The following is a 15,017-nucleotide window of genomic DNA, read 5'->3' on the forward strand; positions in this document are numbered from 1 at the left end:
CAATGAAGGTAAAATGTTCGTGATGACTGATGATGACAAGCCATTGAAGTCAAGGATGCGGACCTCAGAGCCAAGGAGTAAGTTGAGGGCAGGTACCAACTGACTCCTTATGTAGGGGGGGCACTAATGCTGATTGGCTAGGGATGTAAGGTATTGCCACACACTTCCCACCAGGGGGAGCATCATCTCATCAGCGCCACACTCAGAAGTACAAATGCAATTACATTGTACTGTCGGTTCTCTTAATGTGATCATTTTTGTCGGAACGCCGCCTGTGAGTCGCAGCGGTGGCCGGAAACGGAGCTGGTGTGTGAAGCCCGGAAGTCCAGGTGGCATCTACTCCATTTGATTTGTATTTTGATTTCAAAATGTGATGAAAGGTTGTTTGACGACAAGAACAATCTGCCTGCAGAGGCAAAAGTGCCACATGAACAGAAATTATATTACCACATGCAAAATGAAAGAATCAAAACCAGGTATGGACACAATTTTGTTCTGATGTCATCTGAATATTGTATGCTAATCATGTCCAAATTGTTACATAGAAAGATAAAATGTGCAAAATGCACTAGCATATGGCGTGTTAGCTAGCACGGAGCTGTGGTGGTTGAGTTAGCAACAAAGAGTAGGACATTTGCGTCAATCATTTCAGTGATAACACTGTTCCACAAAAATTTTTAATCGCAGATGGCTTTGTGTGTCTGAACGTATTCTCGACGCTTATTTGGGGAAAATTGCAAGGTGGCTTTATTTCTATTTCATACACAAGGCAACTCAATGTGCTTCACACAAGCAAATACACAACACGTACAAACATCAACAAACAACTATTAACAACATTCAGAAGCAAACAAAAATAACTTCCTAAATTACGTACAAAAAAAAACATACATTGACATTTAAACACATTAACAGCAAACATTTAATATTTACAGGTTGAGTAGATTTGAAAGCATTACATTTACACTTTTAAGATGCATTGACACTTTTACAGCACACCAGTCTCACTTCCCTTCATTTTTTGAAGCTTCAAAGATGGCTGCCATTCTCACCAGCACACTCGTCTCTCTCAGCAAGCTTTTTACAAGAGAATCTTTTAGCACAAACACTGCAACTGAATGGTTCCTTCCCACCATGTGTTCTTGTGTGCTTTCTTAAATTTGTCATGGAAGAGAAGCTTTTTCCACAATCTGAGTAGGAATACGGTTTCTCTCCAGTGTGTGTTTTTGCATGTGCTGTTAAAGAATTGGTGGAAGCGAAGCTTTTCACACATTTTGTGCATGAATATGGTTTCTGTCCCGTGTGTGTGTTCTTATGTGGCTTCTTAATTCAGACTTGGCAGGGAAGCTTTTGCCACAGTCTGAGCAAGAAAAAGGTTTCTCGCCACTATGGATTCTTGTATGTCTTGTTAAAGTTGACTTGTCAGAGAAGCTTTTGCCACAATCTGAGCAAGAAAAAGGTTTTTCCCCAGTGTGTGTTCTTGTATGTTTTTTTAAATTTGACTTATGAGAGAAGCTTTTGCTACAGTGGGTACAAGCAAAAAGTTTTTCCCCAGTGTGTGTTCTTGAATGTAATGTTAAATTTGACTTATGAGAGAAGCTTTTGCCACAGTGGGTACAAGCAAAAAGTTTTTGCCCAGTGTGTGTTCTTGTATGTGTTGTTAAATTTGACTTCCGAAAGAAGCTTTTGCCACAATCTGAGCAAGAAAAAGGTTTCTCGCCAGTGTGTGTTCTTGAATGTAATGTTAAATGTGACTTCTGAGAGAAGCTTTTGCCACAATCTAAACAAGAAAAAGGTTTTTCCCCAGTGTGTGTTCTTGAATGTATTGTTAAATATGACTTCCAAAAGAAGCTTTTGCCACAATCCAAACAAGAAAAAGGTTTTTCCCCAGTGTGTCTTCTTGTATGTTTTGTTAAATCTGACTTGTCAGAGAAGCTTTTGCCACAATCTAAGCAAGAAAAAGGTTTTTCCCCAGTGTGTGTTCTTGAATGTAATGTTAAATGTGACTTCTGAGAGAAGCTTTTGCCACAGTGGGTACAAGCAAAAAGTTTTTCCCCAGTGTGTGTTCTTGTATGTGTTGTTAAATTTGACTTCGAAGAGAAGCTTTTGCCACAATCTAAACAAGAAAAAATTTTTTCCCCAGTGTGTGTTCTTGAATGTAATGTTAAATGTGACTTCGAAGAGAAGCTTTTGCCACAATCTAAACAAGAAAAAGGTTTTTCCTCAGTGTGTATTCTCAAGTGAATTTTCAAACTTCCTTTTGAACTCAATGTTTTCCCACAGTGAGAACATTCGCAGGATTTGTCGTCAGTGTGACACGACCTATCATCAGCAGCATGTTCATCATTACCATGCAGATTATCATCATCATCATAAGAAGAAAGGGACCTTATGTCATCACTTTTTGCTTTTGATGATCCCCAGTGGTCTGCATCACTTTCTGGAATCATGTTTTGAGGATTTAAGATCCTGTTTGGAGGCTCCGCCCCTCTGCCCTCCTCACTCTCACCCTTGACTTCATCTTCACTCTTTAAAGGGGCGAAGGTCATTGGTGACTTGGTGACGTCATCCTCAACCTCCTCCTCTTTGACACGAACGGGCTTTTCCTCCTCTTCGATGTAAGGATGTTCTTCCTCCTCTTTAACATTCGGAGGCTTCATGTCCTGTTGGTCAGGACGAAGATATTTCTCAGCGACGTCTGCAGGACACAAGAAGACAAACACACATTTGGGTTGGTCAAGTCAAATTTCAAGCGTGAGATGATGTGCATTATTGTTTCTACAGTGCACCTCGACTTGGGGCCACCGCACACTCGGATTGGCCCATCCCAAAAAAACAAAAAGAAAAAGGAAAAAAAGTATTGGCCTTGTTAAAAATCTGACAGCCGATATAAGGTCAAATCTAAAACCATTTTAATCTCTCTATTGATTGAAGTCGACTAAATTGAGTTGAGCTGATATTGTCCATCCGCATACATTTCAACTTTTACATAGAAAATTAAAACACCTATTTGTAACCATAGTTAGGCTGGAAGACCCCTACTTCCACATGATTCATCCCATTCTCATCTTTCCAATTTAAACATATTCCAAATATTCACGCCTTACCCACAATTCCTGATTTTGTACCCAATTTTTCCTCATGCATTCTTCATGGAAGATTCAAAATTTCCTTCCACATTTTTCATCCAATTTACTTCATTCCAACGTCAATATATTCCACCAAATCATACCACGAGCTCTTTTCCTGTTCCAAAATTCACGCCTTACTCGCAATTCCCGAGTTCGTACACGTTTTTTCCAATGTATTCATAATGGGAGATTCTACATTTCACATTTACTTCCACAATTTTCATCCGATTCACTTTGTTCCAACTTCAATATATTCCACCAATTCACACCATGAGCTCTTCTTTTTCACTTCCAAAATTAACGCCTTACCACAATTCCCCATTTTGTACCCTACCTCTCCCTCCATTCTACATTTCACATTTACTTCCACATTCTTCATCCAATTCACCACATTCCAACTTCAATGTAGTCCACCAATTCTCCATCTTTAAAAGGCGCTTTCACACCAAAAAGCCCATGAACTTTGAGTTCATAGTAGAGTCAGTTCCGGGTCCGAAGAACTTGTGAGCGGCCCACGAGTTTGCGTTCACACAGCATGAAAGCGGGCAAGGTAGCTTATTCAAATGAGACTGATGACGTATGTCAGGGGGGAGGAAAAAAACAGCACTACCCCGCCTGTCCAGCAAGTGGCGGTACCGGTAAAACCGAATGACAAACAAGCAGGGTGACGTTGAAAAACGCGACCTTGGACCCTCCATCGCCATTTGTTGTGATACAAGGCGGCATGTTGGAGCATTATCATCTTTTTCTCTTCCTTGTCATGTTGCACAAAGTTGTGGTTGCAACTATTAGAACGTCAAGGGAGAGGTTGATGACAACCATTCGGACCTGCCGTACCTCAGCAAGACGAGAAATGGGTGGGCAGAACTCGCTCACACCTCGTGGAAAGACGGTCAAACCTGCAAACACGAAGACGCTTACTCCTGCAAGCGGGAAGACGTGCACTGGTAAGGCTTAAAAACACAATTATACGGAATTTATTTCACATTGGTAACTTGTAACATAATGTGATTAAAGTGAAGCGTGTTTCCGCGCGCGTCGGTCTTGTTTGTGGATATCTTGCCGTGACGCGCGCTTTCATGAACTCGGCAATCGCTGGAAACTGGTGTTACCAGCCTAAGTTATCGTGCAATTCACGGCAAAATAGGGCTTGATGGCGATTTGCTGTTCACGCTAAATCTACGCTTCGTAATTCATAATATCGTTGGATCTGGATGTATTGTTAGTCTGTCCACGTGTTGCTTTTTGCTTTAAAAAAAAAAAAAAAAAAAAAAAAAAAAGACCGATCCAAAGTGTTGAAATGGCTTGCTTTCTTTGACAATGCACAAATGATAGGACAGACGTGCCGGGATTTAGGGAAAAGTTATTAATTTGGGAAGTGTTAGATTGCCACCTCAAGCTAGTGGTTTATTATAGGGCCACACATATAGGTGCATATTCTGCTATTTTAAGATGTTCTGGTATCATGTCATCTTAAAATAGCAGAATATGCACCTATATGTGTGGCCCTATAATAAACCACTAGCTTGAGGTGGCAATCTAACACTTCCCACACTTCCTTTTTTAAGATGTTCTGGTATCATGTCCCCCTCCGTGAGCCGGCACCTTAACGTGGTGGAGGGGTTTGCGTGTCCCAATGATCCTAGGAGCTATGTTGTCTGGGGCTTTATGCCCCTGGCAGGGTCACCCATGGCAAACAGGTCCTAGGTGAGGGGCTAGACTAAGAACGGCTCAGAAGACCCTTATGATGGAAAAGAACTTTGGAGACGCGTTTCCCTTGCCCGGACGCGGGTCACCGGGGCCCCCCTCTGGAGCCAGGCCTGGAGGTGGGGCTCGCTGGCGAGCACCTGGTGGCCGGGCCTGCACCCATGGGGCCCGGCCGGGCACAGCCCGAAGAGGCAACGTGGGTCCCCCTTCCCACGGGCTCACCACCGGTGGGAGGGGCCAAAGGGGTCGGGTGCAGTGTAGGCTGGGTGGCAGCCAAGGGAGGAGACCTTGGCGGACCGACCCCCGGCTACAGAAGCTGGCTTTGGGACATGGAATGTCACCTCTCTGGCAGGGAAGGAGCCCGAGCTGGTGTGCGAGGCCGAGAAGTTCCGACTAGACATAGTCGGACTCGCCTCCACACACGGTTTGGGCTCTGGTACCAGCCCTCTTGAGAGGGGTTGGATTCTCTTCAACTCTGGAGTTGCCCACGGTGTGAGGCGCAGAGCAGGTGTGGGCATACTTATTGCCCCCCGGCTCGGCGCCTGTACGTTGGGGTTTACCCCGGTGGACGAGAGGGTAGCCTCCCTCCGCCTTCGGGTGGGGGGACGGGTCCTGACTGTTGTTTGTGCATATGCACCAAACAGCAGCTCAGAGTACCCACCCTTTTTGGAGTCCTTGGAGGGTGTGCTGGAGAGCGCTCCCTCTGGGGACTCCCTCGTCCTGCTGGGGGACTTCAACGCTCACGTGGGGAATGACAGTGAGACCTGGAGGGGCGTGATTGGGAGGAACGGCCCCCCTGATCGGAACCCGAGCGGTGTTCTGTTATTGGACTTCTGTGCTCGTCACGGTTTGTCCATAACGAACACCATGTTCAAGCATAAGGGTGTCCATATGTGCACTTGGCACCAGGACACCCTAGGCCGCAGTTCGATGATCGACTTTGTAGTCGTGTCATCGGATTTGCGGCCGCATGTTTTGGACACTCGGGTGAAGAGAGGGGCGGAGCTGTCAACTGATCACCACCTGGTGGTGTGTTGGCTCCGATGGTGGGGGAAGATGCCGGTCCGACCTGGCAGACCCAAACGTATTGTGAGGGTTTGCTGGGAACGTCTGGCGGAATCCCCTGTCAGAAAGAGTTTCACTGCCCACCTCCGGCAGAGCTTCTCCCTTGTCTCGGGGGAGGCGGGGGACATTGAGTCCGAATGGGCCATGTTCCGCGCCTCCATTGTTGAGGCGGCCGATCGGAGCTGTGGCCGTAAGGTGGTCGGTGCCTGTCGCGGCGGCAATCTTCGAACCCGCTGGTGGACACCAGCGGTAAGGGATGCCGTCAAGCTGTCCAAAGAGTTCCTCCTCGTCCTTTGGTGTCGTTCTCGCCGACATTTTTGACACAATAATGCCAACAAAGTCACACTTGGTCTCTTCCTGACCACGTGTTGTGTGCTTCTCTTTGTTAGCGGCTAGCGAGCTAAGCTAAGCTAAACTAAGCTAACCGAGACGAGTTTATACACACGCCGACATTTAATAAATGGTGTCGCAGACCTTCAAAATGGTGATGGGAGTCCTGTGTGTTCAGTTCAATACCGAATCAGAAAGAATGATTTTGCAGAGGACGTCTGATTAAACGCGATGTGGCCGCCCGCCAGTGCAGTGAGCACGTAAAGAAACGTGCGGCGGAAGTCAGGGGCAGGACACGCCCCCGCTGCGTTACGATTGGCTGCTGGAAATTGTCCGGAGGCTTCAGAGAAAGCATTGTCATCAAGTCATCGGCAGATGTTGCCATTTTTGCTGCAGTTCGAAAGTCTCATTCCCTTTTTCAATGTTTTGTTCCCGATATAATCGTAAAGTTTAAATGCCCGTTTAAATTGGACTTATTCAAAAGAGCTGAAGTTTATTGTGGTGAATGTCTAGTTTAAAAATTTGCCATCAAAGTTGAACAAGCATTTTGATGTAAACTGAATGTTTATTATCAGGGATGAGTTTAATTTGTTGTAATAGCTTATAATGTACCGGCCCGAGCTATGAATAAATGTTTGATAGCGTATCTGATATAAAGTAAAGAAAAAAGAAAAGCAAAGAAAGTAGTATACTTCCCAATTAATTGTAAATTGACAGATTTTTTTTCCACTTTGTACAGCCATTACTTTTTTAGTTTATTATATTGAACATAAATATTCGTGTTTAACACATTATTCTTGGGCCTTTAAATTGATATTAACACAGAATTTTTAAAAAGGTAATAAACTGAAATGATAATCATCTTACTAGAAAAATACGAGATGCAAAATGCATTAGGGCATCATAAGTCCCACGGTAACAGGTTGGATTATTTACAGTTTCGGTTCGGCCCGTCTGTGTTCCGTTCGGTCGCTTTCACACAGCACTTTTTTTTTTTTGGTACCCCTTCATGGGTTGCTAATCCAATATGGCGGCATCCATGGTTATCTCGTCATATCCTTCCAGCGACGCTGTAGCCAATCATATTGCAGCGGGGCGGGTACAGCCTCAGAACAGCTACCAGCTAGCATGCTACATCACACCAAAATCTGGAAAGGGTGGGGGGGGGGGTGCCTTTTGGCGGGGCGTTCGCAATTTATGCAATGGACTTTGGAACTGTTTTTGTTCACCAAGGGACATCGCTATTGCGTCTTCTAATCCAACGCAAGATTTGTGACATCAAACGAACGTTGGAATTCCAACTGGCTGGAAATCGTTTTGGTCATGACTGAATTGTGCGTTTTGTTTCAAACGGGATCTTGGTTTAAACGCAATATTCGATGTTAGCATAGCACGACTTTAGTTTTGTAAAACTCGTAGGCAGGGAAATCCCGCTCAAAATAAAGGTGGGACGTCATCTTGTCCGTTTCATTTGACATCCAGTGTGGTGGTGTTGAGAGAGCGTGAATGAAGAGATGAGGTGCATACTTTGAGAATAAAGTAGGTAAATATAAGTAGGTAAGTATAAAAGCAAAAAAAAAAATATATATATATATAAGATGTAGGGAAGTGAATAAGTAAATATAACTATAAATAAAATAACAGAAAATACAGAAGGCACCATAAAACACTGAAATGATGCGAAGTTTCATGCTGAGTCAAAGACCAAAGAATAAAGATGTCTGGCAAAAATGATCCGAAATGTTATCCATATCGTACAGCCCTAAATCCAAAAAGCAAATGAAGGCAACTGCTAGCTAATCTCAGATAGAAGGGGCTGGGTCACAGTCATTCCGCCGCTTTTGCAGTTGTCACAATGCTACTGTTCAACCTGAACAACATTAGATTTAGGTTGATGAAGTGTGCTCCCCCAAAAAAGGTAATGCACTCTCTTTCTGGTGACAGGTCTGGCTCTTTAGTTAAGAAAATGAAATGAAAATGCGAGTAAGCTGTCCTGGCTCAAACCTTCAAAAAAAAAAAAAACCTGATCACCGTCAGATTCTCAGGTGGATGTGCAGGCTGATACAGCACGGACGTCATAAATTAACTGGGCTGCTCATGCTGTAGCGAAAAGTGAAGCTGGCGGCGGCCATCTTGTGTTGCCAAACCTACAGTAAGTTGACTTTTCAGCAGCATTTTTTCCACGTTATTTTCTTCCTCTACAGCGAAAATACCACTGTGACGTACGGTTCTACCATTAAGTATAAAATAACTGTGGGAAATGCTCTAAATGTAAATATTTTGTGGTTGGTCTAATAATTTGAGTGGGGGTCGTGTTTGTGGTTGGTCTAATAAGTTGTGCACGCTCTGGGACGGGGGGCACCACCAGAAATCCTGCCTCGGGTGCCAAGTTGCTTAGGAACGCCACTGGTCACGACCCACAGCTCGTGACCATAAGTGAGGGTCGGAACGTAGGTCGACTGGTAAATCGAGAGCTTCTCCTTTTGGCTCAGCTCTTTCGTCACCACGACGGACCAATACAGAGTCCGCATTACTGCAGACTCTGCACCGATCCACCTGTCGATCTCCCGTTCCATTATGCCTCACTCGTAAACAAGACCCCAAGATACTTGAACTCCTCCACTTGGGGGAGGATCTCATCCCCGACCCGGAGAGGACACGCCACCCTTTTCCGATTGAGGACCATGGTCTCGGATTTGGAGGTGCGGATCCTCATCCCAACCGCTTCACACTCGGCTGCGAACCGTTCCAGGGAGAGTTGGAGATCCCAGCCTGAAGAAGCCAACAGCACCACATCATCAAATAGTTGACAAAGATGTGATGAGAATGGACAAGCTAAGAGGTTTGTGAACAGTGTTAATAAACACGGGGATCTTGATGCTTCAGACTACAGGTAACATATAAATCATTGAAACACATTTATGAAATCTATGGGGAGAGATTTGTCTAAAATCTCACTGTTTCAGAGAAAAATAGTTTGCTGACAAGCTCAATTTAAGTTAAAAATAAATAAATAAATAAAATTGATTCTCTAAAAATGAAAACCAGTTGGTTGTTAATTATTACATGCAAATGTGTTTTTTTGTCTTCTGTATTTATATTGTTCTTTGACCAAGAATGTATATAGGCCTATCGGTATATTTGTATTTCTATCCAAATATACGATTATTCACTAGAATTTTCAGTAGGATATCCGAATACCAAAATATTCGATAGCTGCAGCACTAATAATACTAATTTTGAGTTGTGGCACGCCCACACGAGTTATTTTACCACACACCCATGTCAAAACTAGCTTACTGCACACACACTGCACCCCAACTTCAAATTTTTGCTAACGTCATAATAATAATAATAATAATAATAATAATAATATATATTATACATTTTGTTGGGTCCAAAAGCAACTTACATAACTATAGTTTCATATGATTGTAATTGTCTTATTTTCAAATGTTTAAATATTTTCTTGATTTGAACAAATTATAATTGTTTTGAATAATCTTGATTTCAATTATTACCAAAATAATTGTGATGATTATTTTTTCCATAATAGAGCAGCCCTAATGTGATGTGAATATGTGTATCTTGTGCTCATCTTTCCCTTTAATTTTCTATTTCAGGCAGTATATACTGAAACGAAGATTGAGGTGTGATTTCCCCCAGCTGGTTTTTCACATCCCTCTCCAGTAACAACTCTGAAATGGTTTTTGTAGAGACATTATCAACAACTGACAAACTTTTAGACAGGGTACCTCACTCATCAGATACATCAACTACTGAGTCTACTGATGTAAGCCAAGAAAGTGACACTAACACATAGCTGGTACAACATCAGGTTGGAAAATCACAGGGCATACGAGGACACTTTAAAATGCAGGGCTGTAAAATCTATGTAAAATCTGCCATTTTGTTTGTTTCATTATCAAGATGTTAACTCTCCATTTTAACACTTTTCAAGCAAAAATAAAAATGTCTGTATTCAATTTTCCACAAAAAAATGCCCAAAACAAAGCTGTTCCATTGAAGTTCCATGGTTTTATTGTGAATGCACATTTGATTTTTATTTGATTTTTTTATTTTTTTTTATTAATATTTTATTGTGTGTCGGGCATAAATAACATGCTGTGATGACATAATCTGATACTTTAATAAATATTCTATGTTATAATAATCTGGGCTCTGAATGCATCTATTTCCATCTAGTCCATTTTGCCTTGTTCCAGGTTTGTGGTGCATGGTAGTATTTTTGGCCAATGTATGCTGCTTCTTGTGTACCTTTCATGACGTAATAGGTTGTGAATTGTTTTCATATATGAAACATAAACATAGCTAAATGTAACATCCGTGTGCTGGTTTCACTTCTAGTTGAAGCGTTTTTTTGTTTTTTTGGCACAAATTTAATATATTTAATGATCTAAATTCACATGATTGCACCAAACCACCAATACTTGTTTCTGATGTTAGGTACATGTATTTATAACATCTGGGAATGATTTTCTGTTGCCAAATTTAATGTAAGACGTTTTACAACCAAAAACAGCAGCACAAGATTTTCGTTTTTTGTTATTTACCTAAATATGCATTTCTGGCTTGTGACAAAATTGGGGCAGGAAAACATTGGGTGAACTTTTAACCCAAAGTTCAGAAGGGTATTATCTATCAAAAAATGCATTGAACAAGTAGTGCCCAGACAGTGGAGCGAAACTAAAAGGGCGAACAGAAAAAAATGAACTGACTTGACCGTGTAAAAAGAAAAGGCGGCTAGCTTTGCCTCAGTTGTAGCTCTGCTAAATCCAATTCTTATCGACTGAGAAATGTACCAAACCGACTGAAGAAAAAAACTGTGTATCGTAACAAAGTGCCCCGGTGAAGATTCCTTTCAAAATAAATTCGGACATATGGTTGAAAAGTGTCGATGAAACAAGTGACAAACCTGCTCTGTTCAACACAACTCGAGGCTGCTTGTAAACGGCGTCCAGCAGTTGACGTTGTCGCTCGTTGTCCTCCTGTGCTCCACAAAGCTCCTCTTCGTACTTGACTTTCGCCATTGTGAACATCTTCACACGATATTCACGACACTTTACGCTCACGATTGACGTCTGCTTAGCCAATTTGTCGAAAGCAAACGCGTCTCGTTTTTTGGCGCCTAGCAAGCTAAACTAAGCTAAACTAAGCTAAGCTAAGCTAAGCTAAGCTAAGCTAAGCTAAGCTAAGCTAAGGCAAAATAAAGAGGGCCGAGAGATACGATTGAACCAGACACGAAACGTAGCAATTATGTTTGACTTCAATAAAGTAGTGACGGGGCAAAGTGTCGATGTGTCAGTTCGTTCCGTACGAATTCGTGTTGAATTATTTTTATCGTGAAGCCGAGCGTAAACGCGTCGTGCCTGGAATGGAGTAGCTCTTCTGCTACCACGTGAAATCTACGGCAATTACAGTTGGACAAATCTCATGTCACGAAAATGTTAATATTTAATTTTACTTAAAATTTTTTTAAAAAAAAGCTCATAAAATTATACGTTTAATTCTAGATTCATTTGGATAATAAAAATAAATAGACCTTTAAACTGCACTCGGACGAATAAGAAGAAACATGTTTATCTCCTGTACATACGAGTAGCCCAGTTTAGTTTTTATTTTTTTAAATCTCTATTCACTCAATCAGTATACAAAATATTGGGGGGGAAATAATACAATCATTGTATACACTATAAACAATTAGAACATAGAACACGCCAGGAAAGTTAAAACATACAAAAGCTAAACCAAATAAAATCAATAGTATAACTGAAAGAAAAGAAAATAGTTTGATACAAAATCATATAAATAAATGATAAGTTTGCAATAGTTATACGTTTTTACAGCTTTTGCACAGACAACCAGACAATGACAAAAAATAATTTCTCACGGATACAAAAAAATAAAAAATAAAGGATTGTTTCTTATGTGTAAATTTAGACTTATGAATGTAAAACTTCGCTAGAATAATCATAAGATTTATCAAATTAAACTGTGTATCGACATTATTATCAAATTCAAATACACCAAAATAAGACATGCTTCCAAAGTAAGGAGAAATCTGGATAAATGTGGATTATAATGAATTGTGATAATGTACCCCAGAATTATTAGTAGCACAGTTTTTTTTTTTTAAACATCCTTGCTGTTTTACCTCAGACTGTAAATCTGTAAATCCACCCAAGAGTCTCTGGTCTTTTTTTTTTTTTTTTTGGACAGTGTGATTTATGGTGATTTAAATTTGTTAAAAACAAGAGGACTTCGGACATTTTCCAACTTGCCTTAAAGGCGTATAAATGATATGTTACATGACGTTTACAGGAGGAAACTTGGATAATTCATTGTTTATGAAAGAATCACAACTGTTCAACAAATAATATTGGGTCCTTACGTGCACACATATGACAGAAAAGATGGCGCTTTCAAGCAGCAATGCCAGTTAAGTGGGGATTTTGGGAGGTTGTTGTGCTGTTAGACTAGCTCAGGGGTGTCAAAACTCAGTTTTGTTGCAGTCCTCAGGGTTTATCTCAGAGGGCTGTTATGACGGAGAAACCAAATGTTTATTCGTCTCACCGAACAAGATGGATTACTCGTTTTGAAATGAGAAGTCAAGGGTAAAAGTTTGGAATCAGAATCCTGCCAATACCTCGTAACTTCGGTTTGAATCTCCGAAAACATTTTTGAATGACTGAAAAAATGTTTCGAATCTCCAAAAATATTTTTGAATGACTAAAAAATCACAGAAAAAGCTGTAAAAAAATAAATAAATAAATGCTTAGAAAAGACAGACATTTTTTTAAAGTATGATTTTACAGTGTTTCACCCACAAATTTTCAGAGGTTCAAAATGGTCACCAGCCAAGTTTCAAAAATGGCGTTTTGGCATTGTTCTCCCGAGGCATTTATTTGTTTCCCGTTTTTGAAACCTGTAAACTCTGAACGTTCTCAAAACGTTGAAAAAATATTTCCAAACCTGAAAAGTGGGTTTGAATCTCCAAAAAGTATATAAAATCATTCAAAATGACAACCCTTTTTTTTTTTTTTTACAGTTTCACCCACAAACTTTCAGAGATTCAAAACGGTCACCAGCCAAGTTTCAAAAATGGCATTTTGGCATTGTTTTCCCGAGGCATTGGTTGAAAGACTGAAAATGTTTTCAATGTTGTTTTGAAACTGCAATTGACCTTTCGCATTAGCTCCGCCCCCCTTAGTTACTGTTGCTAGTCCGTCAAGCTTGGTGCCTCCGACAGCACAAGCCGTGACGGGAAGACTTACACCGGCGTGTATTAGTGATTTCTTTTGGAGCAATACCAGTGCAATATCCTCCAGATCGAGGCAAAAAGGTTTACAATATGCAGTGGAGGGTTATAGTCATAATATTAAATTAGCCAGCGAAGGGGAAACACACAGGACGCACGCTAAATCTGAGAAAACCCCATGACCTATACTTCAGATGCAACCAGCACAGCATTATGGACCAGTCGTGCTCTTGTACTGCCGGGTAAGTTTTCTTACTTATATTAGTCTAGTATTGTTAAAATATGAGGATTACTGTTAGGTCAGCAAGTTAGCTAAACCTCGGTGTTTATAGCTAGCTAAACATTAGTGGGGGTTTTTTGTCTTTGAAAGCATCAGATCAGTCATTGTTATTCTTTGTCCATCATAAAAAAAAATATGTCACCCTAGCCATGGATGTAGTTCAGGTTATATGGCTGGTTGGGATACTCTGGAGACGGGTGTCCGTTCACAAAATGCTGCATGAAAAATGAAAACAAGATAAGCTCGGGGCACTTATTAGGACGCTTAAAGGAACACTTTACTTATTGATCCATTTTTAGCAGCAAAAAGTTGCTACTTTTTCAATAATTAATTTGGTGACGTGATTATTTTTTTATGTACATTTAATAACTTTTAAACCGATGTTAAAATGAATCGAACGCCGGCATGTTTGTTACACGTGACTAAATAACCCGGATGTTTACGTCACTAGTGTGTAAACGCTACACTATGGAAGCACTATGAAACGCAGCCGTGCATCTAGCGTCAAACCCGGAAGGATTAAACCTTATCGCTTCGATCCAACACGACAAAATAACCCTACCGAAGGAAAGTCTGCCTTGGATGTGAAAGTTGTGGCGCCAGATGGTCTTTTCGGGCACAAAATAAACTTTAACGAACGAGTGAATCAGGCGGGGGGTGGTGCGGGAGCTGCACAGGAATGGACAATCCGCTAATGAATGTGTGCTGTCTGGAAATGAAAGAACTCGAGGATCGGTTCCTTGCGGACAATCTCAACTGCCAATATCCAACAGGTAAAGTGACACACAGCACGAGCAATGCAAAACGTGTGGAACTGACGAACTATTTCAGGAAAAAGAAAAAATAGTAAAATTAAATGTATCATCGTTACAGCGCCCAACCTCCCCTAGCTGTTTTTTTTCTTTTCTTTTTTTGCGTAGCGTCCCGATGATGTAAACGAAAGGTTGCAAGAAGGTTGTGTATTAACCGTGTTTATTTATAGACAGAATGAAGTAAGGAAATGCGAGACGCCGTTACCTAGGCTGGTTATCAATGGTTTGGATCCGAACGAAATGCAAATGAAAGTGGAAGGCACCACAGGAAGAACAGCGGGACAGAACACAAATGTAGTACGTCGCACATGACACATGATAATGACACTAATCCACATTCTATAATTTTTTTGTTAAAATAAGATTATGAACATGGTCAGTTTGTTTAGTATAAACAACTTACGAGCTAATAA

At 41.1% G+C, this 15,017-nt stretch overlaps 1 protein-coding gene across 3 annotated transcripts in view; it reads right to left on the reverse strand.

Moving 5' to 3' along the window:
• Positions 1-645: 645 nt before the first annotated feature.
• Positions 646-15,017, reverse strand: part of LOC144007226 (uncharacterized) — a 137,783-nt gene continuing 123,411 nt past the window's right edge. Inside the window, exons 1-2 of one of the 3 annotated variants that reach the window (XM_077506670.1) lie at positions 11,170-11,634; positions 646-2,698 (exon numbers count right to left, since the gene is read on the reverse strand). In XM_077506670.1, the coding sequence (XP_077362796.1) occupies positions 1,266-2,698; positions 11,170-11,293 (1,557 nt within the window). In that variant the 5' untranslated portion in view covers positions 11,294-11,634 and the 3' untranslated portion in view covers positions 646-1,265. Of the gene's footprint in view, positions 2,699-2,789; positions 4,534-11,169; positions 11,635-15,017 lie in introns of those variants that run through there. The other 2 variants (XM_077506679.1, XM_077506661.1) reach the window with 2 other exon arrangements.

The sequence above is a fragment of the Festucalex cinctus genome, chromosome 1 (genome assembly GCF_051991245.1).
Source record: "Festucalex cinctus isolate MCC-2025b chromosome 1, RoL_Fcin_1.0, whole genome shotgun sequence".
Taxonomy (NCBI): Eukaryota; Metazoa; Chordata; class Actinopteri; order Syngnathiformes; family Syngnathidae; genus Festucalex; species Festucalex cinctus.